The 27,161-nt window shown below is 43.5% G+C and overlaps 1 protein-coding gene across 2 annotated transcripts in view; it reads left to right on the top strand.

Annotated features, from left to right (window-relative positions):
• CHCHD6 (coiled-coil-helix-coiled-coil-helix domain containing 6) overlaps positions 1-25,960 on the top strand; it is a 110,759-nt gene extending 84,799 nt beyond the window's left edge. For both annotated transcript variants that reach the window (XM_066326677.1, XM_066326676.1), the window contains one exon: positions 25,409-25,960. In XM_066326677.1, coding sequence (XP_066182774.1) covers positions 25,409-25,432 — 24 coding nt within the window. In that variant the 3' untranslated portion in view covers positions 25,433-25,960. The remainder of the gene's footprint in view (positions 1-25,408) is intronic.
• The last annotated feature ends 1,201 nt before the right edge of the window (positions 25,961-27,161 follow it).

Genomic DNA, 27,161 nt, shown 5'->3' with positions numbered 1-27,161 from the left:
AAGTGGGACTCGCATAACCATTTTGTGCATCCATGAGCCTGGTTTATGTCCCACTCTCTGCAACTCACTCTGCTGGTGAGTTGCAGTGATGTTCCTCAGAAGCACAAAGGCTCTGAAGTAATAAGTTCCTGTATACCTTGTGAAAACAGGCAGTTAGGTGGGGGGAAGGGACCCCAGTGGTGCCTGTGCAGGGGGGAAGGATATTGACTCATTCTTTATTAGATGTAGGTTTGGTCACAGAAAAACTTAACTTTGAGACATGAATCTGGAGGAATCCAAATGGCTGCTGATGAATAACCTATTTCCACTTGAAGAGTGTGGCTTGCCTGAATGTTTGAGGGGCTGACTTCTGCCTACCATTGTGATCACCTTCATTGGAGAGACTCAACAAGGATGGCGCTGCAGCAACTAAGGTGATTGTCCTTTGGAATATGCCTTCTCTGTCTTAGTACTGATTTCCTTCTTTGCTTTTAAGAAATAGAAACAAACTCCCTGTTGCAAGAGAGGGCTTTCGCTTTCAAAAGTTTATAGCTTGATCCTCTAAGGCCTGTTGTTTTATTTTAGGGTGAGATAAAAGAGAGTATTAAGTGTGAGCAGCCTGGAAAAAGAAATGCTCCTGCACCTCTTTTGTGTTGTTCAGGCAAATGCTTCATGCTTGGAAAATTTGAGCTCTGGGGATCAGAGCAACTGCAGATCCTTGCTGGCCTCAGCACTTCCTGTGCTGCTGAGCAGGCGGTTGTCAACTCCTCAGTAGCTTGCTTTTGCTGCTGTGTGTTGAGGCAGGACAGCAACTGAGATGAGGGAAGAGGAAACTTTGCAGTGTTGTGGTCTGATGTCCAAGGACCCATGTGACAGACAACCATGTGTGAATGAAACAGCCTAAGGTCTGCCGGCTCACTGATGGGTGCTCAGTGTGGTTGGTTGTTGTGGTGTAGCTGTCACAAGCTTGTTCAGAGGTTGGTCACTGAGTCAGTGACCAGTCAGTCAGTCCCCAGTGGTCATCCTTGTCCGTGTGTTATTAAGCCCACTTTGGCATGGCTGGCAAGAGTTTATTCCAAAGCCTGATGGAAGCGAGGTGTAGTAGTTGTGCGGCGTGGCCATTGAGGACTTGGTTGTGTCAGCGGATCTGCAGATGCGCTTTGGACAGGATTGCAGGGGTTCGTATTTATAAAGTTTTCATAGGCCCCTTGAGTACAGTGATAGGCTTTGAAGCATGGTTTCCTCTGAGCTCTGCTTCCCCAAAAAATCTTTAAGCATGATCCATGAAGGAGTGTGAAATCTATTCACAATCCCACTGCTGCTTTTTTCTCAGTTGGCAGAGTTGTGCTTTCTTCTCTGGTCTGGAGTTGTTTGCTGTTGAGAATAAGCAGTCTCTTTTCTTGTGATTCCTTACCTCTCTTTGGAGCATGATGGTATCAAGAAAACCAGCTGTTCCAGTCTGAAAGTTGCCTCTGCCTTCATGCTCTCTTGTTGATTGTGTTGAATTAATGAAGTGCTGCAATACTGTAGAGAAAATATGAGTGTGAAGAAACAAAGAGGGAGATCACACAGAAGGAATATACAGAAGAGGATTCATATTCTGTCACATGATTCACAGTGGCTGTGTCTGGAACTAGATACTAATAACAGAAATTCTCTCACAAAAACTTGAATCCCAGGTCCAAATCTTTGCCTCACTAAGTTGTGGGATCTAAGAGTTCCACGTGGAGAAAAGAGCTAGCTAATCTCAGCATCTGAGGAGACCTGACAAGTCCTAACTGTTCCTGCTCAGAAGGTGGTGGCTTTGATAAGTATTATGGGGAAAAATATTTAAAGGAGAGGAGTAAGAGAGATAATTGCTGGATGCCAGCTGTAGCAGAAGGATAAGGTTCAAAATATTCCTCTTGAAAATCCTGCAAATTACAGTTCTGACTCCCTTCAACTCTTGAACCACTGTCTCAAACTTTGTCAACACAGACTTTTTTCCTGTGAAGCTCAACTTCAATGGCATCCTTGTTCAGCCAAGAAACCTGCCAGGTTGTGCTTTGACTTTGGTTCCAGCTGTTCAGTGCAAAAAGCTTTCATTGCTGCTATGAAAAGCTATTCTTAAGGGACAACATAAAGCAGGAATGTTGTGGTGCTTGAAGGCTGAAGTAGGCATCTTCCCTTGAGAAGAGTCTTCTAATGCACAGATGTCTGGTACAGTCATGTGGATAAAAGGTTATAAAGATTGTGTTAATGTGCAGCTATTTATCTTAGCAGGTTTGGGTCCAACTGATGTTTGGACCCACCAGCCAGGTATGCAAGAGAATTTCTTCAGTGGTTCTGAGGTGCTGCACAAGCCTCTAGCCTGCAGCTGTTCATTTGGGTCCTGCCTGCTCTTCCTTGTTATCCTTGGTTCTTGCTTTGCTCTCTCTGCTGGTGCTTTCCTTCATCAATTTTGATTTTGCATACCATGGTACCTGGTCCATCCTGACAGCAGGATGGTAAGTTTACACTATACTGGTGTGTTTTACCTCAGGCAAATCTCTGTTCTTCCAGATAATTGCTTCAGAATCAACAGTTGGAAGAGTTTCTTGGTCTTGGCAAAAATTTCTCAAGTACCACTGATGTTCCAATGAGTTTCTGGGAGTGCACGTTGTAGAGCTGTAAGAACTTGCCCTCCTGATTCCTGACTTGGCATTTCTTATTTGCAAGTTTACATCTACATATGCACTTGATTGTTTGGGGTTTTTTTTTCCCAATAGACCAACTATATCTTTTTATGTTTTTTAAACCTGTTTCCCTCAGGTTGCTGCTTGGAATCCTTCTCTTAAGCTTAAAAATACTAGCAATTGCCAACCCTCTTGGACAGGATGTGGAAACATGAAGGTTCAGGAATCCCTATTTTATTTCACTGGTACCAGAATCAAATGCTGTATAGCACTGCCAAGTTTTTTTTCTCCATTATATTTTTGGTTTGGTTGATTTTTTTGTGGTGTGCTGAATTCCAGATTGTTGCAGTGCTACACTAGCACTGGAGTTGGTCCCCATGAGTTCAGGAGAGCGGATAGCAAATGTTTGAGCTATAAAAGCAAGGTGAATTGTTCTAAAACTCTTCTGTGGTGTTCTGTGATTAAAACTCAGACTGTGGGTATTTTACATTTATTTCATGTGTGGCTCACTGATCTCCTCCTCACCACTTAGCCTGAACAGTTCTGGTCATGTGTAGGATTTTTCTTGTAGTATGAACAAGCAAGCTAGAGATATGCTATTGCCTAGATTTGCTACTGTCTTGGGTTTTGTAATAAAAAAAAAAAAAAAAAAAAAAAAAAAAAAAAAAAAAAAAAAAAAAAAAAAAATTCTATTCCATCTGTTGAAACCCGGATAGGGAGATTTTCTTTATCTGTTGTAACTCCAGAAGGGAGGCAGTAACTGCCTTCTCTGATAACAAGCCAGCTGTTAAAACTGGGTGAGGCATTGTTTCTTATCTCTATTCAGTCTTCCACTACCCCCTTGGGGATATCTCCTGTTAATGGGCCATTAAAGCTCACCAATGACATGACACATTACATCATACAATTGTAAGATGCTCTACCCAGGGAGGAGGAGCCCAAACCATCTCCACCAAAATAAAAAAGAGCCACAAGAGTCACCAGACAGTGTTCCCACGGGACTCCCAAAGGAAGACCAGACCCATCTGTGGACCCTTGGCTCCGTAGGGTCATCACTGCTTCCAACAGGACCACATCTGCCACTCCAGGAGGGCTTACTTTTGGACTGTTTCCAACACCCTGACCAGCAGGGTGTCAGGTTGTATTTCTGACTCTGTCAGGGTTTTCTAGGATTTCTCATTTGTTTGCTTCCTTATAAAAAATTACAAATGTTGTAGTACAGAAGAATATCCTTAGTTAAGAACTGCTATACCTATTCCCAAAATCTTTGCCTAACAGCCTTTTAATTGCAAATTTATAATAATTTGGAAAGGGGGAGTGGGGAGGGCTTACATTCCAAGGGACACTTCAGTCTTTTCTGGCAGATACTGGTCTGTGTAAATCAAGACAGCTCCCTCCTCTTCCTCCTTCTCCTTCCATCTCTTTCACTCACCTATTTCTAGTCCGGGCTCCGATTTTTTCTTTCCTCACTGTGTTCATTTTTTCACCTGCTTCCTTCCTGTGTTTCTGTACCTTCTCCCTTCCTCCTCTCCTCTCTTCTGTCCCCTTCGTTTGCATTCCTTTCATTTCAAAACCTATATTGGAGCTGACACCAGGCTGCCTGTTCCCTGCAGCACTGAACTGGCAGTTTGGAAAGAGGAGGCTGCAATTCCCTCAAGGGGCAAGACAGAGTTCAGTGTCTGTCTTATTTTTAAATATGCATCTGAACATGGCTGATCAGAGGAGCAAAAGAAATCCTTGGGTTCTGAGTGCTGGAAGCTCATAAGGACATAGTGTAATCCTCTGCATGTCCTTGCTCCTCCTGCACTCCTGACTGAACATGAAAGCTGCTTGGCACAGGGGACTTTGACTGCAGGAAAGATGGGTAAGAATCAGAGACCCCCATGGAAGGAGGGTAGAAGGCGGTGGATGCTTTGCAAGCCTGACACCTTTTTCTGCTTCAAGTTTTTTTTCATTCTGTCAGGTTTATGCCCTCTTTTGAACCCTCAAGGATCCCAGAGTACATTACCCAGTTATACACCAGCTTTGCAGGATGCTGTTTAACCCTGGGCAAGTAAAAGACTGATTACTGGTCATCATGCTGGTGCAGTGAGGGGACAAGCTGAGATATTCCAGTTCTATGTTCTTAGCACAACCAGTACCATGACAAGGTACCAGAAATGGATCTGCAGGTTTCCCAGTAGGAGTAGAAGCTCTGCTAAGGCAGGTTTTGTACCCAGCTGGTGAATTTCATAAATGATTTTGCTGTGTAGTTCTAGCTGCTGGCATCTGTTCATGCAGCACAGTGGCAAAGTCACCTAAAGGGCAAAAAAAAGGCAGGTGTCACTGGTCCAACAGCTCCTGCCAGCAGATTAGGATCAGAAGTGAAGGAGAGCATATTGGATTAAAGCTTTAATCTTAATTTCAGTTTAGACAAAATATCTGTAGCTTGGCAGAATACCAGGGCCCCGACTCTTGTAAAAATGTGTCACAGGGTCCTTTGGGATTTTAGGAAGATCAAGACCTTTACTGAAAACCTTCTGTCTGCTGTGTTACTTTCTGTGGCACAGGCTACTTTGGTTTGGCCTTAGACACAACTACTCCTTTCTGCAACATGTTGGACACTTCTAATCCTGAAAGTGGTCAGACCTGGTGAAAGTACCTAAGAGTTCAAGGTGATTGCAGCAAGTAGTATGGGGGAGGCTGCAGGTTCTTCTTCTTCATGTTTTCTTTTAGTTGCCTCACCTAGTGAGCAGACTAACCCATCAGAGGACATACCTGACAGCATCAGGACTAAATACTAGATGATTGTCAGCTGAAGTCTGTTGTCTGTGTAGGCTCTACTCTGAAGAAAAAAGGCTGAGGAGGAATGCAGTATTACATCTGTATCTTAGACTTACAGAAATGCCCAAATCGTTCTGGAAAAACGAACAGTTTTGATTGGAGAAAAAGTCTTGCAGGAGGATCCCAGTGTTCATGCTGTCTAATTCCTTTCTTTAGAAAAAGAAGATAGAAAAAACCTAAGAATTAAGACTTCTGAGTTGCAGACTGATGAAATTCTATCTGTGAATGATAGAAGAGTTGACTGCTGGGGTGGATAGATTTGGCCTTCTGTTCTGATTCTGCCTTTTTTTGCCAAAGGATCCATGTTTTTGGACTCTGATGAGGTGTGTTCAGTTGCTGTCCTTTTAACAGTTTGCACAGTGTTTATGTGGAAGAGGTTGTGCATTTGTAGTGGGTCAGGAATGGCAACAAGAGCTGGCACACTACAGCTGATTTCTTCTCTATTCAGTTGTCAATTTTTCTCTACTTGCTGAAAATTTTTGGTTTCTTGTTTTAAAATAGCTAGTAGAGAGAGAGAATCCATTGCCTACAGGGATAGCTGGAGCCAAGTGGCATATAAACCTTCCCTGGCTGTGTTCTTTCAGCTCCTCCCTGCCCTGGCAATGGCTCTGCTGGAGTTGTGGGTCCCCTGGATATGTGTCTCTGTGTACCCAGTCCTGATGAGCAGCATTGTGTACACTGTGGTTTGCACACTGCAGTCCCAACTGACATTATTCTTCCAGTTAGACCTTTCTTGAATAGCAAAACTACTTTTTACAGACTATCTTTTTTTCCTGAGAAATCACATATACTGCGTTCTTGCCAGTGCAAGGTTATGGATATGGGAGAGCCCTAGATAACAGCAGTTAAACTACCTGAACTGGCTGCTCTGCACTGTTTCCTGGGGTCATTGGTGCTGGAAGAATTCCTTGGGAAAGGAAACAAACTGCTACAGCAATTCCAGCATGCTCCTGTGACCTTGCTTTTGCTATGGTGGGGAACAGTTTCCAAAAAAACAATAGAAAGAATATGGCCAAAGTCACTTTCACATGTGACTTAAAGTATTCAGGATTTTACCCTACGTCCCTCAAGGTAAAAAGCTGCTGTGTTAACCCCAGCTCTTCATCTCTTGCCAAGTCTGGAAATCCGGGTTCTTAAGAGGAGCTGTTACTTGTATGACCTTCATGCGTGAAACAGTTTCTCTTTCACAAGTGTTTTCCCCTTTATCAGTTATTCATTGAGGAGTCTCTTTGCATCTGTAGAATTTTGAAGGGTAGCTATTATTTTACCATTTTAATTTTCCCAGCTGTTCAAATAATTGTTTTAACCTCTCAGTGCCTGGAAGTGCTTTTCACATCCTGATAGCTTTGCACTGTATTTCTTTGGTTTCATGGTTTTAATTACCAACTGTTTTCTCCCTATTCCAAATGGTTACTCTGCGACTTTCTTCTCTATAGCTTTAAAGTCTTCACTGTTCTGAACACTGCTGACAACAAGACGCTTGTGAACTTCCACGCTGGGATACCGAACTCTCACATCCTGTTTTGGGGTTTGGGCTTTTTTGTTGTTGCCCTCCACATAGACACACACACACATGCACACAAGCACTCTGCAAAAAAAGAATGTCAGTACTTAAAGATCCCATTAAAACCAGAACAAACTGGTTATTCTGAAAGGTCTTGCCAGTGGCTTCTCTGGAGGTGCATTTCACTGTATACGGGGAAGGGGCTCTGACAGAGACAATGAAGCCAGCACAGAATACATTGTCTTCATCCAGTTTTATAGGGAGTAAAGTCAAAGCATTTAATTTGACAGTGGTTTCTCTAGCCCTGACATGAGGCTGTGACAGCTGAGGACAAGGCAAAGCTTCTTGCTGCTCTGGTGGAGGCTGGGGCTGATTGAGCTGAGCGCTCAGTTCCAGGGCAGTGTTCCCGGTCCAGGGTGATGTTTGATGAGAGAGGGATGCATCTTCTGTCCCACCTGGGGCAAAACACTTCTATATGGGAGCACCTTCAGACCAGCAGTGTCTCATCTCATAGCTTCACTTTTCTTTTTGATATTGATATTATATTTATGTTTATTTTCAGTGAGCATTGCTTCTCTTGAGTATGTCTTTAATGGCCTTGCCATAGGGACAAAGGTAATATTTGAAAACAAGTAATTACATTGTGATATTCTGGACATATTGCTGTAGTTTCTCTTACGTGTTCTTCTCACGTGTTCTGAAAGTTGCAAAAGGTGATTTATAATTCATCAAACTGAGCATAAAACATCTGACTGCAAAGCCTATCAATCTGATCCCATCTCTTTCCAGCCCTTTAATTAGGGAAGCCTTGCTGAAAAATGTACCCATCAGCTGCTGAGAAATAGTGCATTCCTGGACCCTCAGTATAGATCTTGAGTTATCCAGGTGCCAAAATGCTGTCAGAACTGACAGATCTTAGAAAATACACCCACAAGCAGAACATTATCCATTATACCAGCACTGAGCAGTGGGCAGTAAGGAAAAATCAGCAGAGAATATGTCTTTATCAACTTAAATTGGCTTTTCCTGTTGCTAAAAATCAGTGTATCTGGCAAGGAAGAGAACCTATCTAGCAGTTTGATTTTTCCATCCCAGAGCTGAAGGGTGCAGTCCATCTTCACTGATGTGTGATGTGGACTTGTCTGAGCACAGCTCCTGGCAGTGCAGTGGAATCCACAGCCCACAGAAAAGGCTGCCCATCTGTCCTCAGTGAGTGACCATGCTTAAACAAGTGTAAAGAATGAATTACTCTGGATATGCTGGATTTCATCTGTGCTCCTGTTGCTCAAAATTTGCTCCAGACAGAGCCAAACTTAGCTAAAGTTTTCTTTAGTTGCTGACTGCTAAGTGCTCCTGGAATACAACTGGCTGGGGTGTGGAATCAAAGATCTGGGCAATGGATATGCTGACCAGAAAGGAGACAACAGCCAAAGGGAGTGGGAACTTTGCCAGAGCTACAGGAAATGCAGAAATCTGGGCGACAGAACAAGCTTCTTTTGAGTTGTTTGGCACTGCAGATTTATATGTAGCTTTACATCAAAAGGCAAAGGAAACTGCGACTGTGTGGATTTCTCCTGGGAAAGCTGTTTTGACACCTTGTTGCAGCATCTTACATTTACTGAACAATGTAAAATGCTTCAGTTCTTCTTTGGTGCTTGTGTCTGTTGCCATTGGATTTATGACAGTTTTATTAAATAATCTATTCAGGATCATTGCGAATCTATTATTATACTGGTTTTTTTCCTAATGAGTAATGAAAACGACTGATTTCTTTATTTGTGATGTATCGCTTTTCTTGCTAAATTCCACAGGATTTCTGAGAGCGCCTTTATTTTTTAACTTTCCATTCAGCTAAGTAAGCTCCTCTCTCTCATTTCTATAAATACTAGAAAAGAGAAATATGTTCACTCACAAAAGGCAATTTAGTAAGTGAACTTCATTAGAAAAGTTTGTTTTTCACAGTCCTTGGTGGTCTTAAAAGCAAGCTCTTAGACTGTCACAGGATTGCAATCATATAAATAACAGTTTAACTCTTCTGTTTAATAAAACTTAAGAAACCAAATTGTCAAGGTTTGTTGCTACAACAAATGAAGGAGCAGTCCTTTATCCAAAGCCTGCTCTGCAGGGAACCGTACTGTCCTTGGCACAGATCACTGTGATCCTTTGGAATGGATCTGCTGAGCTGCGGCAGGCGGGATCAGTGTTCTGGAAACTCTTGTCACCTTACTGAGTGGGCAGTGTTGAGAAGCGAGGTGCAGCAGCAGGGCAGGGAGTGCACTGGGGCTCTTGGCTCTGGCTGCAGTGTGAGCCTCCTGGTCACGAGCAGCCTCTGCCCTTGCTGGGGTTGGTGCAAGGCCTGGCACAGTAAGTTCCCTGTCAGGATAAACTCTGGAGCCTGCACTGTACAAGCTGTAAGAATATCATGGACCTTATGGAAAATAAGTGTTGATTGTGTGTTTTTTAATTTTTTATTTCTGCTTATCATATGGCTGTGAGAAACACAGCAACTTCTTGTGTTTGGAAAGTTTCTTTAGAAATTTGAAGCAAGTGGGAGGAAGGGATAACAAAGTCTATTCTGTTTCTCTAATTCAGTCTCCGTATTTACAAGCCCAACTCGTCAAGTATGTTGTCACTGTTCTTTGCAGCAAGAGGAAGACTGAAGCCTTAGAACACTTCTGGAGAATATCTACAAATCCATGTGAATAGTCTAAAACATAATAATTCATCTGGTTTCCATGGATGCTCACCATGCTGCAATTACGGCAGTTCTGGTGTGTTGCTCCAAATGCCACAGCAATTTTACCAGGATGCAGTGTTCTTGCCTGCTGGCCCTAGACTCTGGTGGTGTTGCTGTTTGCTGTTAAACAGCTGTCTTGTGCCTGTGTGAAAGAAGAGATTCCTGCATGTGCAGCTTGAGGAGGTGGTCAAGAGTTGTGAGTTTTATTATGTACTATAAAATATTAATTCCTGATTAAATGAAATTGCATTAAGAGATCAGGATTTTGACATCTTGTTTTGAGATGGTAAAATGCTTCTTTGGTGGCCTGGAGTTACTAAAGGTGTTTGCCAATGCACAGTGTAAATGTGGATGGACAGTGCCTGGCTCTGGCTCTATGTCAATCATTCCCTGAATGCCTGTTGGCACCTGAGTAACCAGCTCCTCCTGTTTAAAAGCAAGGCTGCATGATTCTTCTATTTTTCTAAACCATTTGCTCTCTTTAATTGAGCACTGGGAGCCACTGTGTGTGTGCTGCTGCAGGATCCTTGTCGTGTAAGGGCATTGATAAATATGTATTGTGTTGTCAAGTGTTTGTAACTACTCTGCAGGTAGTGGTGGTGGAGTGAGCTGCATACAGTTAAGAATCCTTGTGTCTCCGGGGTCAATAAAAACAAGATGGCTTAGGGAATTATGGGAAATGGAGCCAGGATAGCTGCCTTCAGCATCACCTGCTAATAAACCAGCTATTTATAGATCAGCTGAGGCTTTGCCAACTAGATTGTTAAATTAGTATTTACATACTGGCCTCATTGTCTTTCACAGAAAATGTCATTTGCATTAGTGCTTGGACGTAAGTGCAGCTTCCTGTGCTCCAGATACAGGAATGTGTTTGGTCACAGTCCATGGCTTGCAGTGTGTGTGAAACCATTCCTGATAGATTCTTGCCTTGCAAATAAATCCTCTTCTCCCTGTAGCATCATTTTCCCATCTTTCTGTGCCTCTCATTTCTTGCAGAAAATCTCACCTTTGTTCCCAAATGTCCGCAACTCATCATGAGGCTGATCTCGCTAGAGAGATGAGCAGCATTTCTGCATAGCAATTCCTAGTTAATCTCTGCCTCTCAGAGAGACTTGAATTGTTGATGGCTTGTGGGTAATTTAATAACTAGCAAACAAATAAGATGTGTAGATTGTAGCAACTTAGCCCAGATGCAAAATCCTCACACCTATTTGCAGCTGTTTGGAAGAATTTTGTTATAAAGGTTTGCTTTTTTAGGTTTTAGCACCAGTGAAACAGCATTGAGAAGAGTTGCTGCTCAGTGAAGCTGTGTTGATCACAGCAGGCTCCACACCTGGCTAAGCAGTTTCAATCCCCTGTGCGTGTCTGTGTGCCTTTAAAAGGGAAGAATAATCTACTTGCTAGACTTGTAGTCCTTGGACGACCTTGAACAGTCATTTAACTTGTGTTTATTTGCCCATCTCTACCTGGGCAGATATTACTTCTGTGGTTTGGAGTGTGGAGGTTGAATGGATGTCTTGGATTCGTTATGGATGAAAAGCATTACTGAGATGTAAGGTATTCATACTGTCTCTTCAGACAGCTGATCAGAGTTCAGATTCACCTTCCTGTCTTGCTGCTTCTTGCTTCAAAGCCGTTTGGACATTTGGATTGTGCGAGAAGTCGGAAGGCAGTAATAGCAGGGCTGATGCAGACAGGTGTCACAGCCTTCGCTCAGATTCACTTCTTAGCACTCGCAGGGCTGTTGATAAGGTGCTGTTATGCTGGTATTGTGTTATTTTTAATCTGTCTTTGGCCTGCAAAAGGTCCATCGGCATCAGTTTCTCTGACACCTCAGCAGGCTCTCTGGGCACCTCATTACTCTTTTCAGGAAGAGAGCATTGCCATGCTGTTACTGTGTCCGCAGAGCGCGGGGCTCACCTGCCTGTGCCAGCCCAGGTACCGTAAGGTGAGGGTTGTGGTTTCACTCACCAGGTACATGAAGCACGTAATACCACAACAATAATACAATATTTTGTGAAATCATTCACCTTTTATTTATTCTGTTTAAGACAGCAAAGCTTTGATTTCCCCCTCTTCAAATTCTCTCTTCTCTTTGCCCACAGGAGAGGGAGTGGGACAGACCAGCTGTGGCCGTGGGCTTGGGAAACCTGGAAATTGGTTCCTTGGTGGATCAATTCCAGTGACTTGGCTGTGCTCCCTCCACCACTATCTCTTCCATTTTAACTTTAATCCTTGCTGAAGGCAGCACTTGATTCTTACATTTTCAGATCCAGCAGTTTTTTTCTGCCTTCTGCTGCTGTTAAGGGGAGATGGGGGTTGTGATGTGGTATTCTGCAAAATGTCAAGGTCTCTTCCTGGAGAGCTGACAGTATAGGTGTTTTATATGTACATGGGCTATCAGGATGAGACATTCCTACTCAGAAACATTGGCTGAGACAGACAGACATTCCTCCTGCCACAGAGAGAAAGGCAGGCTCACTGTTGCCAAGCCTTGAAATATTTGGCATGTTTTCTATTGCCCTAGTTTTGTGGAGTTGTACCTGAAGTTTTACAAGTACATGAAAATTTTAGTTCTTGGTTTTTACTGAAAAAATGAAAAAGGAAGGAGTAATTAAAATACAATAAAGTAACCCTCCTGCCTATACAGAATTGGTGTGAGAATGTGACTCAATTGCTTAAAACCAGAAGACAAATGAAATAAACCTAGTGTATTTCTAAACAGTTTCACAAGTAAACCTTGTGGTTTTGTGGGAGTTTTTGACTTTCCTCTTAGGTTTTCAATACATGAGGAGTCTGCAGCAGGACTTGTTTTCTTGAGTGAAGGGATATTTGCAACTCTCTAAGAGTTTGTGCATCTGCAGTGTCCCCTGCAAGCAATAATGAGCTGACCAAAACAATCAGTCTCCCTGAATTAGAAGAGCCTCACATTTTTCAAATTTTCTTTGCATTCTAATTTGTGCTTTTTCAGTTGTTCCAGCTTTCCAGCCTTTCTTGCAAGCAGCAGGATCTTTAATTTCAACTGGAAGCCAAGATTTCTTGTAAGAATGTGGTTCAGGGTAGCGGTGTTTTGACATTTTCACAGTTATGTCATATATCATCACACCTCCGTATGAGCTGGCAACACCGTTTACACGGAGACGAACGTAGTTATTCACAGAGGGGCCCTGTTGGAGCTTCGGACTCCCTGGCTGATCTAGAGGAGATCGACTGGCTCTGCAGGTCTGTGTCTGCCTTTCATGGGCTCACAGAAACATGCAGCTGCCTGTGCACTTTCACGTTGGTTCCGCAGACCGGTGCCAAGGCACGTGCTCCTGAAATCACCGATGAATTCACAGATATCCACTCACGCTTCTGTGTCGCCTGAGCAGAGGGACACATGCAGCCAGGCTCCCACAACAGAAAGGTTTCCAATAAAGCTGAAACACAGAGTTATTGTTTGTTCAACCAGTGGCAAATGCACAGAGCCATTGTGTGGGTCCTGAAAGCCTGGGCGCTTTATTCTCTGCAGACTGAATGGCAGCCGCGGGTAATAATAACACAAGATTAAAAAAGCCAACATTATAGGGGCATTTACAACCTGCTGAGAGAATGAAATCTCAGCAAGGCTGAGCTATGTCTCTAGTGATCCTACGTTTTTACTGCTTGATAAGGAAATGATGGGCAGCTCTGGAGAAATGGCCACCACAGAGCAGATAAAGGGGGAGCAAGTTGGCTGTTTGAACGCCGCAGCAAGCAATGGAAAGGCTGTCTGCAAATCAAGTGACCAGCCTGTCCTTCCCTGTGCTGGCTGAGCTGGGGAGGCTGTGTGTTTGCAAGCACACCGTTTCCTTCCCAGGTAGGCATCAGTGAGACCAGGATTGGTTTGCATAGTTCAGAGCCTTGTGTTTGGAGTTCTTTGGTCAGCATAATCCAGGTGCTTTGGTAGCTGTTAGCAGGTCCACTCAGGAGAATTTGCATGTGAGGATAAGACTGTGGAAAAGAGATAGTGGAATTAGCTTTCTGCCTGTGGGATCCGACACTCCTTTTGTCAACTTAAATTTAGGGAGACAATAAATATTGAGCTTCCTGAATGCAAGTTCCAGTTCTAAGTCACAGTAATGATGACTACCTGACACAGTTTGAGCTCATCTGACACCATCTTACATGTGGAATTTTATTATTTTCAAAAAAAAAGAAACCCTACTCCACAAAAACACCACCAACAACAGCAAAACAAAAAACACCATCAACAAAAAAAAGATTATTTTGGAAGAGCAGCTCCTTCTCTTAAAAATCCAGTCTTTAATTCAGTGCTGGTCTTTTAACACGCATGTCTTATAAAGTTCTTTGTGTCCATGTAACTGCCTAAACAGCTTTGTAAGACCCACTTTCCCCATGCACTCATGGAAACTGTACTCGGTAAGTCAGAGTACCAGCCTGTAGGAAGATCCTCTCAGGATGTACCCAGACTGCAGAATAATGATGGCAGATCAAACCAGCCTTAACCTTGCTAGCCTTGAGTATTACCAGCAGGCTAACCCTGACAGTGCTGAGCCACAGGAATTTGTACCCACCTGTTCAGACAGGTTGTGCAGCTCTCTGCTACTCAGCAGGTTTCTGAAGCAGCATCTTACACATGTGACCTTGGTCTTTGGCATTAATTATGCAGTGAGTGAAATTAGGGGATGTATTTTAAAGTAAAAAAAAACATGGGTTTTGCTGCGTGGCATGGGCAGGTGCGGTTTAATAACTGTACTTTTCCTTTCTAAGAACATTCTCATCTGTTCAAGTATCTTGCTTTGCTTGTGCCAGGCAACATGACAGGGAAATTGCTGGGCCCTGGGTGCTGTTTCTAGTGTGGGATATTAGGGGAATTTAGAAATTCAGACTACTTCATGGATTCATTTACTTGGACTAATGAATCTGTCTGTGCCTCTGTTTCCCCAAGAGTAATGTGAAGTTACTTACGTCAGAGGGATTTATGAGCTTTTTTCTATATTGGCCATTTTGCAGGGAGTGCAATTCAGCTCAGAGGGCTCTGCAGAAGGATGAAGTATTTGAGTTTATTCTCTTATAATCCTCATTACAGAAAATTGGCAAGTTCCTGTTTAAAATCTCTTTAAACACAAAGTATAACTACTCTTTGATAAATTTTTGTCCTCTTTCTTTCTTCCTTTTTTTTTTTCTTTGCTCTTTCTTTTATATATTTTGGTTTTTATTTTAGATGTTCCCTTAAACTGCAAACTTTTCAGGTTGCGACCTGAAGGCCCCTCTGTACTGGCACAGATTTGCAGAAGGCAGCTGAGGGCTTGCTTTATTTCCACAGGTTGCAATTGTGAAATTAAATGTATTTTAGTAGTAAGGTCTTTGGGAAGAGAGTGTAAAGAGGTGTTGAGTGACAGTAGAAAAGAATGGTCTAGAAGGAGGGAAGAGAGAATGTAGCTAAAACTAAACATGATGCTTGCTTTTTTCTTGAATCTTTACAGGAGAAGCATGAATGTGTTCTCAGTCCACAAGTCGCTTGTCTCTTCCTCCCCCACCCCCCTCCCTTTTTTTCACTCTCACCCTCTGGAGCTGCTGTTTTAGGATGAGTTGGTTCCAAATAGACAGTACTTTCCAAGCAGATCAATGGACACCTAAGCAGCTGCACTGGTATCTATCATGAACAGACATGCTGCACAGTGAGGAAAATTGCGAGATGGGACTGGCATCATTTGTCATATTATAAAAAAATACAAAGCTCCCCTTCCACTTGAGAAGTGTCCACAAGGCTATTGAATAGCATACCTAAAACCTGTCACTTTCTTTTCCAGTCTCTGAATACATTTTCAAATGCTAACGTTAAACATTCCACCTTCAGGTCCTCTGTAAAGAATGTGTTTTACACAAATGGAAGCAGGTCTCTGTCTTGACACAGATGCAGGACTATAAATTAGTAGAAGAGGCAATAGTAGATAATTATTTAGAAGGCATGTGTGGCTTATTCCAGCATCTGGTACTCTACCAGGGTGTTCTCTGAAGAGGGATAGGGAAAGGGTGGAGTTAGAGAAATGCTGAGCATGTTTTTCACTTGGTAGAGGTTTTTAATCCTGAAAGAAAGGTTTGGAGTTTACTCAGGAGTAGACACTGAGAAATCAAGATGCATCTCCCAGTGTTCAGCATTTTCCGTTTGTTTGCTCAGATCCATGGTTCAGGTTGTAGGGCATTTTATCATTTTATCAGTGGGCAGGTACTCAGAGCAGATCCCTGTTGCCCAGGGACTGACTGTGACAGTGCCACGTTGAGGGCAGCTGAGCTTGCAGCTTCCCACAGGTGCTGCCCGGCTGTGCCTGTGGTTGGGCAGCTCCATCTAATCTCATAACCGAAGGTCTCTGTGGCCTCCCAATCTGTTACAGCCTCTCTGTTCCGATCCGTGTGTCATGCCCGGAGGGAACACCCAGTGCTCTCCAGCCCCGACTGCAGATTCCCTACCCAGTGCTTCCCTATTCTGGCTCCTCGATCTCCTCAAAGGGGAGTGGCACAGTGAAATGTTTAGTGTTCCTTGACTTCTGAAACCTCTGTCCAAGGGGTGTGGCTCAGTCATTTGACTGTCTCGTTCAAGTCATTAATGTTTCAAAAGGGCTGTTAATTCTCTGTCTGGTTGCCTGAACTTGATAGAAGATTGTCTAATTGTGGTTTGGTGAGGGCCAGCCAACCAGACATTTCTTCCTTGAGATCTAATCAGATCTTACAGCTCCTGGGACCAGATATTTCAAGATACTTGAAGTTTGGCAAGAGTTAGACATATAATTAATTCTTTACAATCTGATACTCAAATACTGTAAGTGCTCAGTCAGCAATAAGCTTCTGGAGCAAGAGAGTTCAGTGGTGAGTCAAACGGGCTGATTCTGCCAAAATAATTTCAGTTTCTGGTTTGTACATGGGTAGGGGAGGGTAGTCTTCCAAAATATTTTTTTTTCATCTTTTTAATTTTACCTGTAGGTGCCCCTAGTCTTTGGGAGGTGTTTCACAAAAACAGGTAGAAGTCATATCTCTCATCTATCTGCAAACTGACCTGAGAATTCCTAGTTTTCTCTTGACTTTATAATAGCTGATTTTTGCCTCTTCAGCCAGAAGAAAAGGAGAGCGACATCTACACCCATGTGGGTGAGATGAATACAGCTATCACACAAATAAAATTACTGGCTGTCGAGTAGCAACAGCTTAATGAAAATGTGAAGTGTTAAACAAATAAAGCCAGTCAAGCTCATAATACTTCTGTGTGGAATTTCACTGTATCACTGAACAAAAATAGAATTAGGATAGAAAAAGGATATCTGGAGAAGTCTCTGCCTGCCTCTGTTCTTGGTGTTCTTGAAGCTGGACTAGACAGGATTAAGCCATACTTTAAATGTGGACATGATACCCTGACCCAAAAAGGAGTTTTCTTTATCCAGAGCAGGAGCTTGCTAAAGCAAGACAGAAAGGAACAAGATAAAGCACCAGATTTCCTCTGAAGGCTAAATGCAAATTGTACAGAGGAATGGATCCCTTGGGAACTGAATTTTTGCATTTCTTTAGCATCTTCTCTTGGTGAATAATTATCATACCTCTGTATGGCTGGTAAGTGGCATTACTCTTAGGTGCAGAAAAGGAAACTGAGAAAGGGATTTATTTTAGCTGCTGGAAGAAGTTGGGAGGTGACTTGACAGTAGAGCCTAGGACTGGTTTATGCACCCCAGGCGGTGCTCACCCCCCTAGAGTGCACCAGAAGACTGCAGGGTTTAGTGAAACTGGCAAGCACCTGGTGAAATCGCCAGTATGAAGATGTAACTACTACCGTTGAGGTCCCACGTCTCAGAGGCACAGTGCCACACCTGAGGTGAAGTGTTTTCAGCTGTTGTTTGCACTCTACCCAAGGACTGGACTTTTCCTGTGCTTCCATCTTCATGAAAAATTCTGGAGTTAAAGATATGCTCCTTAGAGCTAGTGCAGGTTAGTAATACCTCCTGGGATGAGTTCTGGAGAGGCAAGCTGATATGGGATCAGCTTGTGAAGAAGCCCTGCAGCCAAGGAGCTGCTGTATTTGCTTCCAAACAAAATTACATCCCCTTTCCCTGGTTTCTCCCATCTGTCTGTGTGGGGCTGTGAACAGTCAGTGAATGGAATGATCCCTAGAATTTGGGAGGACAGCTGGGGTTGCTCCTTCTATTTCCTGTCTCTCTCTTCCTCCACCTGCTCCCTGATGGCATTTCTTCACAAATGAAGCATGTCTCAGCTAGGCTTGGTCTCAGGTTGTGTGGAATCACTGGTGTATTGAAGGTTTTGAGTCTGGGTCACATGGAGCTTTAATGCACTGGGGAATTAGAAATGTTCTAGGAGTTGAAATTCTAAGCACCTTTATTTTTCTGGGTGACCTTGTGAAATTTCCTTGCACCAGACCTGTATCTTGCTGTTCTGCTGCCTTTATCTAATTTGTTTTTTGTGTATGTAACTGACATCCAGTGAAGTGTAATTTGTTTGAGAAGTGGCACTCATAACAAGGATCCTGCTAGTAATCCCTGCATTGAATCCCTATATACACAATGTACTAGGAATAATTAAAGTCACAATCTTCAATCTTGAGGGATGCACAGGGGAGACCTATCCTGAAATGAGGCTTACCATACCTGACTTTTCTACTTCCAGTGCTGTTGAGCACTGTAGGATTTGCTATTTTCGTTCCAGGACTGAAGCAGATTTAAGAGGAAGTTCTGACATCCTGAATTTACGTGTCCTAATAACGGTGTTCATCAGTCAGTCTTCTTACCATGTCCTTTCTCTACCCCTTCTCTCTATTAATTTTCCTCAATAGTCTGCAGGGATCATTTGCCAGCCTGATTCAAATTCCTGCACTTCCCTAGCATCTTGTTTTATAACATCTTGCATCATGTACTTTCTATTTCTGTAATCCATTTAATCCAAGATACTGAGATGGCTTTGCAGGTATTTATTGCATTTCTTTCTTCCTTGTGTAAGGAGGTAACAGGTCATTTATACAACTTAATCCAAAGTCTCTTGGTTTCTAGGGTTATTTTTTCCTTTTATTTTCCCACTGATTATCCTGGAGGCTGGTAGCCAGAGCAGGAAAGATAGTATAGAGAAGTTGCTAATATTTGTGTCTATTGTTTCATTATGTTGTGCCCAGAGCATGGCTTGGCAGTTCAGCAGTTAACCCCTGCAGCCAATGTCCCCCAGCAAATAATGTTACTGTTGCCTTTCTTTAATTTTTGCAAGTATTTGGCTTAGGGTTTGAAATAATGAAATACTGTTGCATCAGTAAGCGGTTTTCCATTCCTTTTGGCTCTGGAAGTGTATATTCACAGTTGGGTGAAATTCATTTTAATCCACACAAAACCAGAGCTGGATTTGTGCAAGTTGTCATTGTTCTGGTTTAGAAACACTCTGTGCCTTCTGGATCCCTTTATCCCTCCCACGGGCTAATCCACAACCTTGCAAAACTCTCAGGGTGACTCTAGTTGCAGAATGGAGGGGTGTCCAGTGTTATCTCCTTTCTCTCCAGCATTGCCTTCTACCACGCAGTCCAGAAAGGCACAGTAGTGTTTGGAGCATGCTGCTGTGATGTGTACAGATAGTGGGATGTAATTACCTTCCTCTGAGATACAGTCACTACACTGGCTGTAAAGGGAGAGGGCCACAGTCTTAATGGGAAATGATTTTAAAGCAATCTTGACCAAGTCTAGTGGAGCCATTTCAGAGCACTTAAAACTCAGCCAGTCCTTCATGGCACTTGTGATATGTCCACTTCATGCAGCGAGAGGCATTGGGATTAACACTTGTTGAGGGATAAAGAAAATCCATGATAAACTGTAGCATTGGCTTTGGGCAAGCGTTGTGTGCTGCCATAGGGGAAAGGCGCCGACAGAGCCTGGCCTTGATTATTATTGTTCCTGATAGTGATTTGGAAAAATGTAAGGCTCTCACAGAAGCAATAAGCTAGTAGTCATGAAATCTGCCACCTTGGGCTTCCTGTGCTGTAAGAGCTGCTTCTCTGTTCCCAGGCATGATTCCTGCAGAGGCAAGAGGATTGTTCCCGCTTCCCAAGCAGGCAACTGGGCAGATAGAGACACAGTCTCCAGATCAGAGCTAGATCACTGGTGCATGCACTGTCGGTTTACTTGGAAAGTTCAGGCTTCAAAAATGTTCTGTCTTACAAGGCAAATTTGGTCAGAGGTTGTTTAATAGCAAATACTAGTTTGTGTTATGTTAGAGAAAGACAGGCTTCAGTGTGCTTTGGTGCCTGCTGGGGTTGTGCTCAGTAGCAAGGTGAGGAGAAAGATTTCAGCAGAGTTGATGGATGGTGGCAGTTAGCAGTTGTAGGTCATATTAAGGGGCTCTGGCAGGCCTGTTGGGATCAGCCCAGGACTAAAAAGCAAACACCACTTCACATAAGTGATTTTCTGTATTTCAGTCCTTTATGGAAGCACAATAGCCCAAGCTGTGCAGGTTAGCAAAGCTCTAAGCTGGTACCTGGGAGAGCAAGAATAACTAGTAGTGAAATGCTCTATGTCTGATTTTCATCCTTTGAGCTCTTCTGTAATGTTACTGGAAAACAAAAGTTGTTTAAATAATGGAACAGACCCGATTAAATTGTGCAGTGAAGCAGAAGGGGTTGAGGAAGGGTTATTCCTTTCTTTCCATTACTTTTCTCCTCCTGCCTTGCCTCCCAAACGTGGGTGGAATCTACATGTCAGGCACTAGTGACATCAGCCTGGCCCAGTGGCTTTTCTTAATGGCAAGAACGAGATTAAATGCAATTAACATCGATTGAGCAAAAAACTGCCCTCAGTTTGTATGTGGATTAATTAACAGTCATCCTTTCAGCAGCAGCCCTTTGCAGAGCTGTGTTTGTTCCTCCTGGCCCCGCTCTTTTCTAGCACACGTCCAAAACCAAAAGCACTGAGCTTGTTCCCTATTGCTACGTCTGGGGTTACTGGCTCAGCAGGGAGATGCAGCCCCCCAACCAGGATGATCTTTTGTGCAGTCTGCTGACTGCAGAGCTGCTCAGTCAGTGGCAAAATATTTCCTGTTAAGCAAGGCTAATGACGAGAGCTCTCTGCGAGTTAGAACAATGATCAGAACAATTGTCTGGAGGAAATCAATGTTATAATGCATGAACAAACAGGTGAGTCTCAGAACAGCTGGAGATTAGTTGTGCTGGTAAATAACTTCAGGTTTGGGTGATGCAGAGCAATGGGGAGGTGTAAAGGCAGAACAAAGCAAGCAGTGTGTAGGCTCTTGTGAGCTGAAGGAGAGGGAGGAGGAAACCAGAAAGACTGTTCCTGTTCCTAGCACTCCGATAGTGGGATTTGTAGACCAGGAGCCTTCCATGTGAAAGCACTTTCTGGGATATTCTGACAATGCATCTGATGAGTTTTTTGAAAAGCATCTTTTCCGCTGTCAAACCAACTTTGAAGACACCATCTGGGGAAGCTGCCAAGAAGTCATTGGGTGAACTTCCCTGCTTTGCAGAACTATTAACACTAGCACAGAGAAGAGGGAAGACAAAACTCTCTTCACAGCTTTTTGAATTAATGTTTTCTGTTGCTGCTGGGCATGCTCCTAGCCCTCCTTATTCCAGTCCCAAGGACAGCAACTGTTGGACTCCTGTAGGTTGAGAGAGACAGAGAGGCTCTTCTGTGCAATAACTATATGGCACAGAAGTGCTGTGATCCATTAGTCAGCACAGCTGCTCCACAAAATAGCCAATACTCTGAATGTAACAGAATAAATTGCACATAACCAAAAAATACCTACAGCATACATCAAACCAAAGTGACTCAAATGTCTCTTGCAGTGCTTTGGGGTGCTAATAGCCTTGCAACAAATGCCTCATCCAATGTAAAGGCCTTGAATACCCATCTTAGGGCAGGTCGGGATTTTTGTATTTTGTTTGTGCCTCTTTCCACTGAGAAAGAGGAAGGAGGCACAAACTGAGATGAAAAAGTTGTGCAGTCATGTTGCTGAGGTCTGCTGTCTGCCAGCAGGTATTCTGATGTTGAGAGCTGCCTGCACGTGGCAGGGAACTAGGAACTATGGAGATTAATTTCTACTTTGTCACTGACACTCCAAATGCACCAAGTCATTTATCGTGGGGATCTGCTTTCTGATTTCTTCATAGCTTCACAGTGCCCATATGTGCGAGTGCTGTGATGTGACTGCTTAAAGGGATGTTAAAACAAAGGCAAGGCACATGGTGGAGGAAACTTGCAGGGTTTGCCCTGTGAGACTAAACGGCTGGTTAAATAAGTATGTCTTAACTCAGCTGAGGCTTGGCAAACAGCGTCTCTGGCAAACACTGAGGGAGGAAGTGCTTCATGGTCTGGCTTTTCAAGGAGGCAGGTTCCTCTGCTGGCTGAGAGCCTCCAGCAAGGCCGAGAGCTGAGGCACAGAGCTGGCCAGTGACTGAGGGAGGTGGGGAGATGTTACAGATCCACCAGGCAGCCCTGAGCTTCTGCGCTGGGATGCAGACTAAGAAAGAAGAAACGGGGCAGAGGAATAGGTGCATTAGAAAATCTTGCTGAAACTTGCTCACCCAAGTGCTGGCTACTAAGGCCTCAGCTCTGTTTGAGGACAAAGACTGTGTTGGGCATTGACTAGACTCCCTTCTCAGCAGAGGTGAGATTTGTGGAGCAGACCTACTTGCAGAGCTCAGCCCTTTCTCCTCACTCAACTGGAACCAGAACTGGAAAGCAACTGGCTTTCCCACAGGGGCTGCAAAGTGGCAGGCTGTGTCAGCTAAGCGGACCATTTTGACTGCAGTTAGCTCCTGAGCAGGGTGCCACAGTAGTGGAAGAACATGAATTAGTGGCTCAAAGGTCCCATTTGCTGTGAGAGGCATGAAAGAAAACAAGTGCCGTATGCCCTCCAGCTGGACTTGCTGTCAGGACTGAACACATTGCCATTCCTGTTTGTGCTGGTGAGGAATTTGCCTTTTTATGGATACTATTTTCATATGTGGAGGTGCTGGGCTGGAGCTCATCAAGACTGGAGCCTGGTCTCTACCTGGATTGTGTTGGCAATGGCATTAAAAATAACCTGCCCTCCAATGCAAGAAGGGCACTGTTCCCTCTCATCAGACTGTGGCTGTGGTGCACTCTCCCAAAGCTGCTCATCTCCTGACTTCTTGTTCTGCTAAGACTGCAGCAGAGACCAGCTAATGCCAACTGTGGGGCAGTCATTTTATGAGGAGGCATCAAAACTTTTCAGTCTGAGCCTCGGCTCCATTAATTGGGCCTATCCTGTCATGTGAGAACAGCGATTGCAAACTGCCTGGACTTGTTGCATATTCGCCTTGCCTGGTGCATATGAAATGATAAGGGTATGGAGAAGAGGTAAAGCTTCTTCTTCCCTTCACTGGCTCCTTCTGCTCAAGGTAAGTGCTGTAGCAACCTGATAGCATCTTGCAGAGAGGATTCCAGGGTAGAAGAAAATGAAGGGGTCCCAAGTCTGCACTGGCACTGTGCAATGCTAGGTGGAGTTCAAACGTGGACAGAGGTTGGGTTTAGTCTCAGAGATATGGTCTCAGCCAATCAGTTCTGGATCCAGGCTCACTGTGCAAAAGGTTTTGAGGATGTTTAGAGATCCAGAGTGAGATGGAACCTTTTGTTTTTGCACAAGGAATGTCCGTGAGCCTCTGGCTCAATGCATACCTGGTGGGTAGGTTAGGCTGGAAAGAATTCATTGAGGTTAAGAACCGTCTGTTTTCATTTTCTCCTGAAATAAGTGAAAATATCACAGAATCATACAATGGTTTGGTCTGGAAGGGACCTTAAAGATCATCTAGTTCCAGCCCCTCTGCCATGGATAGAAACATCTGCAACTAGATGAGGTTGAAATATGCAATTATGATTTTGAACATGAAATTGTGTACATGAAACTGTGATATTCTTTTAAAGTGTTTAAAAAAAGAGGAATAGGTGTTTGCTGTCTTCCAGAAGGGTTAAGCACTGAGTAGCCACAGAAGTGATTTTGTTTTTATTTTTTTCTTTCTTTTTCTACTTTCCTTTTTTTTTTTTTTTTTTTCCCCCACAAAATGTAGCATTCCTGGACGCTTTATTGAAGTGTTACAACGTGAATACAGCAATTTACTTCATTGCAAAATTGATTGTGAGTTGTTACTGCTTCATTCATTGCAATTTCCTTGAGTGCTATTGGAGTTTTTAAAAGATACTGCTTTGTACATAACTTTTAAGTCAGTAATGGTGAGAAAAATTACCTGGAAAATTAGAGTCAGTGGAGTATTATTGATGGTTCATTTGTCAGATTTCTGCATAACCTTTGTCTAAATAATTTGGTGAACAATTTTCTCTTTATTCTTGAATCCTTTGAAACTTTTCCAATTCATTGTTGTCAGAGATGAGGCTGTCTTTGGAGATTCAAGGCCAGCATATTCAGTCTACATTGGCCATGTGTCATATTAGCCTGCTGTGCAGAACCAGCCCAAATGACATCCTCACCTTCTGACAGACAGTGCCAAGTGTGCTAGCATCATTATTTTCTGATGTTTTCTGTTCTGATTCACACTGAATTCACACAGCTCCTCTCCTCAGAAAGGCAAATATCTGGAGACTAGAACTGAGCTCAAATACAGCCCTAATAAATATGGGCAATGAGACTGTATGCAGTGAAGTGTTTGGTTGTCTTTCTCTGGTTGGCTTTAGCTGGATCTTTCTTAACGTGGATCAGTACTCTCTGCTCTGGAAAAGGGACCTGCACGTATCCAGAGGAGGAGAAAAGGAGGAAAATGTAGCCTGTTGATGGACTTACCCTCTGTGATTGTGCTGTTCCTGTAGCACTGACACAATGGTGGCATTGCTGCTGCAGGAGAGCTGGTTGCCCACATTGTGAAGTGGGATCCAACACTGATTTTTCAGGTCCTCAGAGGGAGAGGTGTTACACTGGTGTCATGTGTGTTCTTATCCACTGCTGATGGCACTTGATTTCTTTGACATTATAGATGCAATAAGGTAAAAATAGGAAGAGACCACAGCAGACTTTACAATCTCTATCCTATAAATGTTGGAAACTTTCTGTCCTATAATAACCCTCAGAAATTCACAGCTCATATGCAGATACCTGCAGGATCTGAGGAGGTAACTCTTAGTAGGTTTCTTTGGGTACAAAGTGTCATGATTTTGCTTTGATAAAGGCTGTCAGATATGTCAGGAGTTAGGGTGGTCTCTGAGTCCCTATCCTCCTTCTCACTTCTCTGGTGCTCCTATATTGATCTTGATCCAGGATGAGAGAGTGGAGAGAGGGAGTGTGGTGTGTGTGGGGGGGTGTGTGTGTGTGTATGTTTGATGGCAGCTAATCAAAATGCTCCTGTGTCCTGCTGAGGCAGGGCTTAGTGTGGCACTGCACTTACTCTTGTGACCTCACTGCCTCAAGGCTTACCTGGAGCCACAGCTGTTCTCTCCCACTGTAGGCCAATGGATTCACATTCCTGATTGTTGCAACCATGTGTTCTTGATCACTGAATCAGCCTTACCTTTGCTACCATGAGCTGCTTTGCTTCCACAGTTCTGTCACCTTGAATATCTTGTGTTTTACAATAGGTGAAACCTGATGATTTTTCTGTGGGATTTTCACCCTGCCAATGCTACTCTTTCATTTCTGATGGCAACATTCCCATGTCAAGAGCTCCATAACTAGCTTGCTGCCTTTTCTTTTGTCTCCTTTTTTCTCCAGGAGCTGTTAGTTAATTCTGGATAAACATCATCCGCCAAAGAGCAGAGGACAGGGACCACAGACATCCTTGGAAGCCCCAGCATCCTTCTGGACAGACACTGACCAAAACCAGTGCCTTCTGCCCTCCATGACCAAGACAATACAACATGATTCCTCCTCTAACTGCCTGCATGTATCAGTCTCGATGGACGTTCCTGGAGTCGGAAGAAGGGTCCCGGGGGTGGGAGGATGCTATCGTTTCTTTTCATTGTTTTGCAATGTAAAGAATTGTGTTGATGCCAGGTGCTTCCAGCACAGCTTGTAGCTTGGGGTCTTGCCCCAATATAAGCCTGGTTCACTCAGTTCTAATTTTGGTTTCACCAACTTACATCTGAGTTTCAAGAGCTGTTGCCTTGGTTTGTTTGCTCTGGAGAAAGGGGTCTGAAGTATTTGGAAGTAACCCTGAGTAGCTTGTTAGGATTAACTGTTCCTAGCATGCTCCCATTGGTTACACCAGCAGGCACATTCCTTCCCTTCCAGGTTCCCTCCTAAACAATAAAGTGTTTAATGGTTGCTGTGTGCTGTGAGATACTTTCAGTCCCACAAGTTTGTGACTTGCTGTTGTCTGCCTATTGCCGATGCCAACAAAAGCTCCAAATGAGTGTGAGAAATAGCAGTATTTCAAGTCACAGTTTATAAATCACAAAACTTGTTTGTATTGGTCCCAGAATGACTGGCTTATTTGAAAGTACTTGGTTGCAAAGTCCTGGCTGAAGGGAACTGGTGTTAGGGAATCATACTGGAAAAACCTTTGCCTGCTGGCTGCAGCGCCCAAGTTATCTTTACACGAGCTCTTGTGTGCAATTCCTGCTGTGTCTGCTGTAAACCACCATCCCTTTCATCCTTGTGCTCTATGTTAGGCCTTGCTGCTTGAGGAATGGCGGAAGCTGGGTGCCTCTGGAATCTTATTCTCCTAGAGGTAGGTATGGCAGAATTGCAAAAGGCCTGTCAGCAAACCAGGAGAGCAGGTCTGGTTTGGTAACCTGATTCCTTTTCTCTGGATAGAGCTTCTCTGGCAGCATTAGCTTCCTCTGTCCTCTCTGTCTGTATCTGACAGGTTTTGAAGGATGTGAACATGGATTTTTGGAGGTCGTGTCAGAGTTTAATACAGTGTTTATGAAAATGGATGAGGGGGACTGAGAATTGTTTTCTGTGTTATATTCTGCTTTGTCTCTTTTTTTCTTTAGACAGCAACTTAGTGCTTTACATCTTCATTAAAGCAACAAAATGCCTTTCCTTCTTATTGAGAGCTGATGCCACAACACTTTTCATCCTCAGAAGTGATGTTTGCTTACGCATGGCTTATCTCTGTTAGTCTCAAATTGTGCAAAAATTCCAGCTCTGCATCTTTGTGTAGGTCAAACTTGCTGTCCCCAGTGAGGAAGAGCAAATCTTCCGAAACCCGGTAGCAATTACTGTCCTCAGATCTGTTGGAGCAGGACTGGGTGGACTTTTTGCTGCTGCCATGCCAGCTTTTGGATCTGCTTGGACAGCCACAGAACTTCTGACTCTGCAGGCAGAGATTTAGAGCACCAAGGTCTGTCCCTGATTAGGTTTGAAATTATTGTTGGTCTGAAGAGAAAAGTATGTATTTTGTCTCTTCCTCATTTTCCTCTTACCCCTATCCAGCACTGCCTTGGCATGAGTAATTTGCATGTTATTATTTCAGCTGCCCTAAATTGGGGGGGACTGTGATGCCAGGGCTGATTATTTG

This window comes from Sylvia atricapilla, chromosome 11 (genome assembly GCF_009819655.1).
Source record: "Sylvia atricapilla isolate bSylAtr1 chromosome 11, bSylAtr1.pri, whole genome shotgun sequence".
NCBI classification, from domain to species: Eukaryota; Metazoa; Chordata; class Aves; order Passeriformes; family Sylviidae; genus Sylvia; species Sylvia atricapilla.
This window is presented reverse-complemented; position numbering and strand designations above follow the sequence as displayed.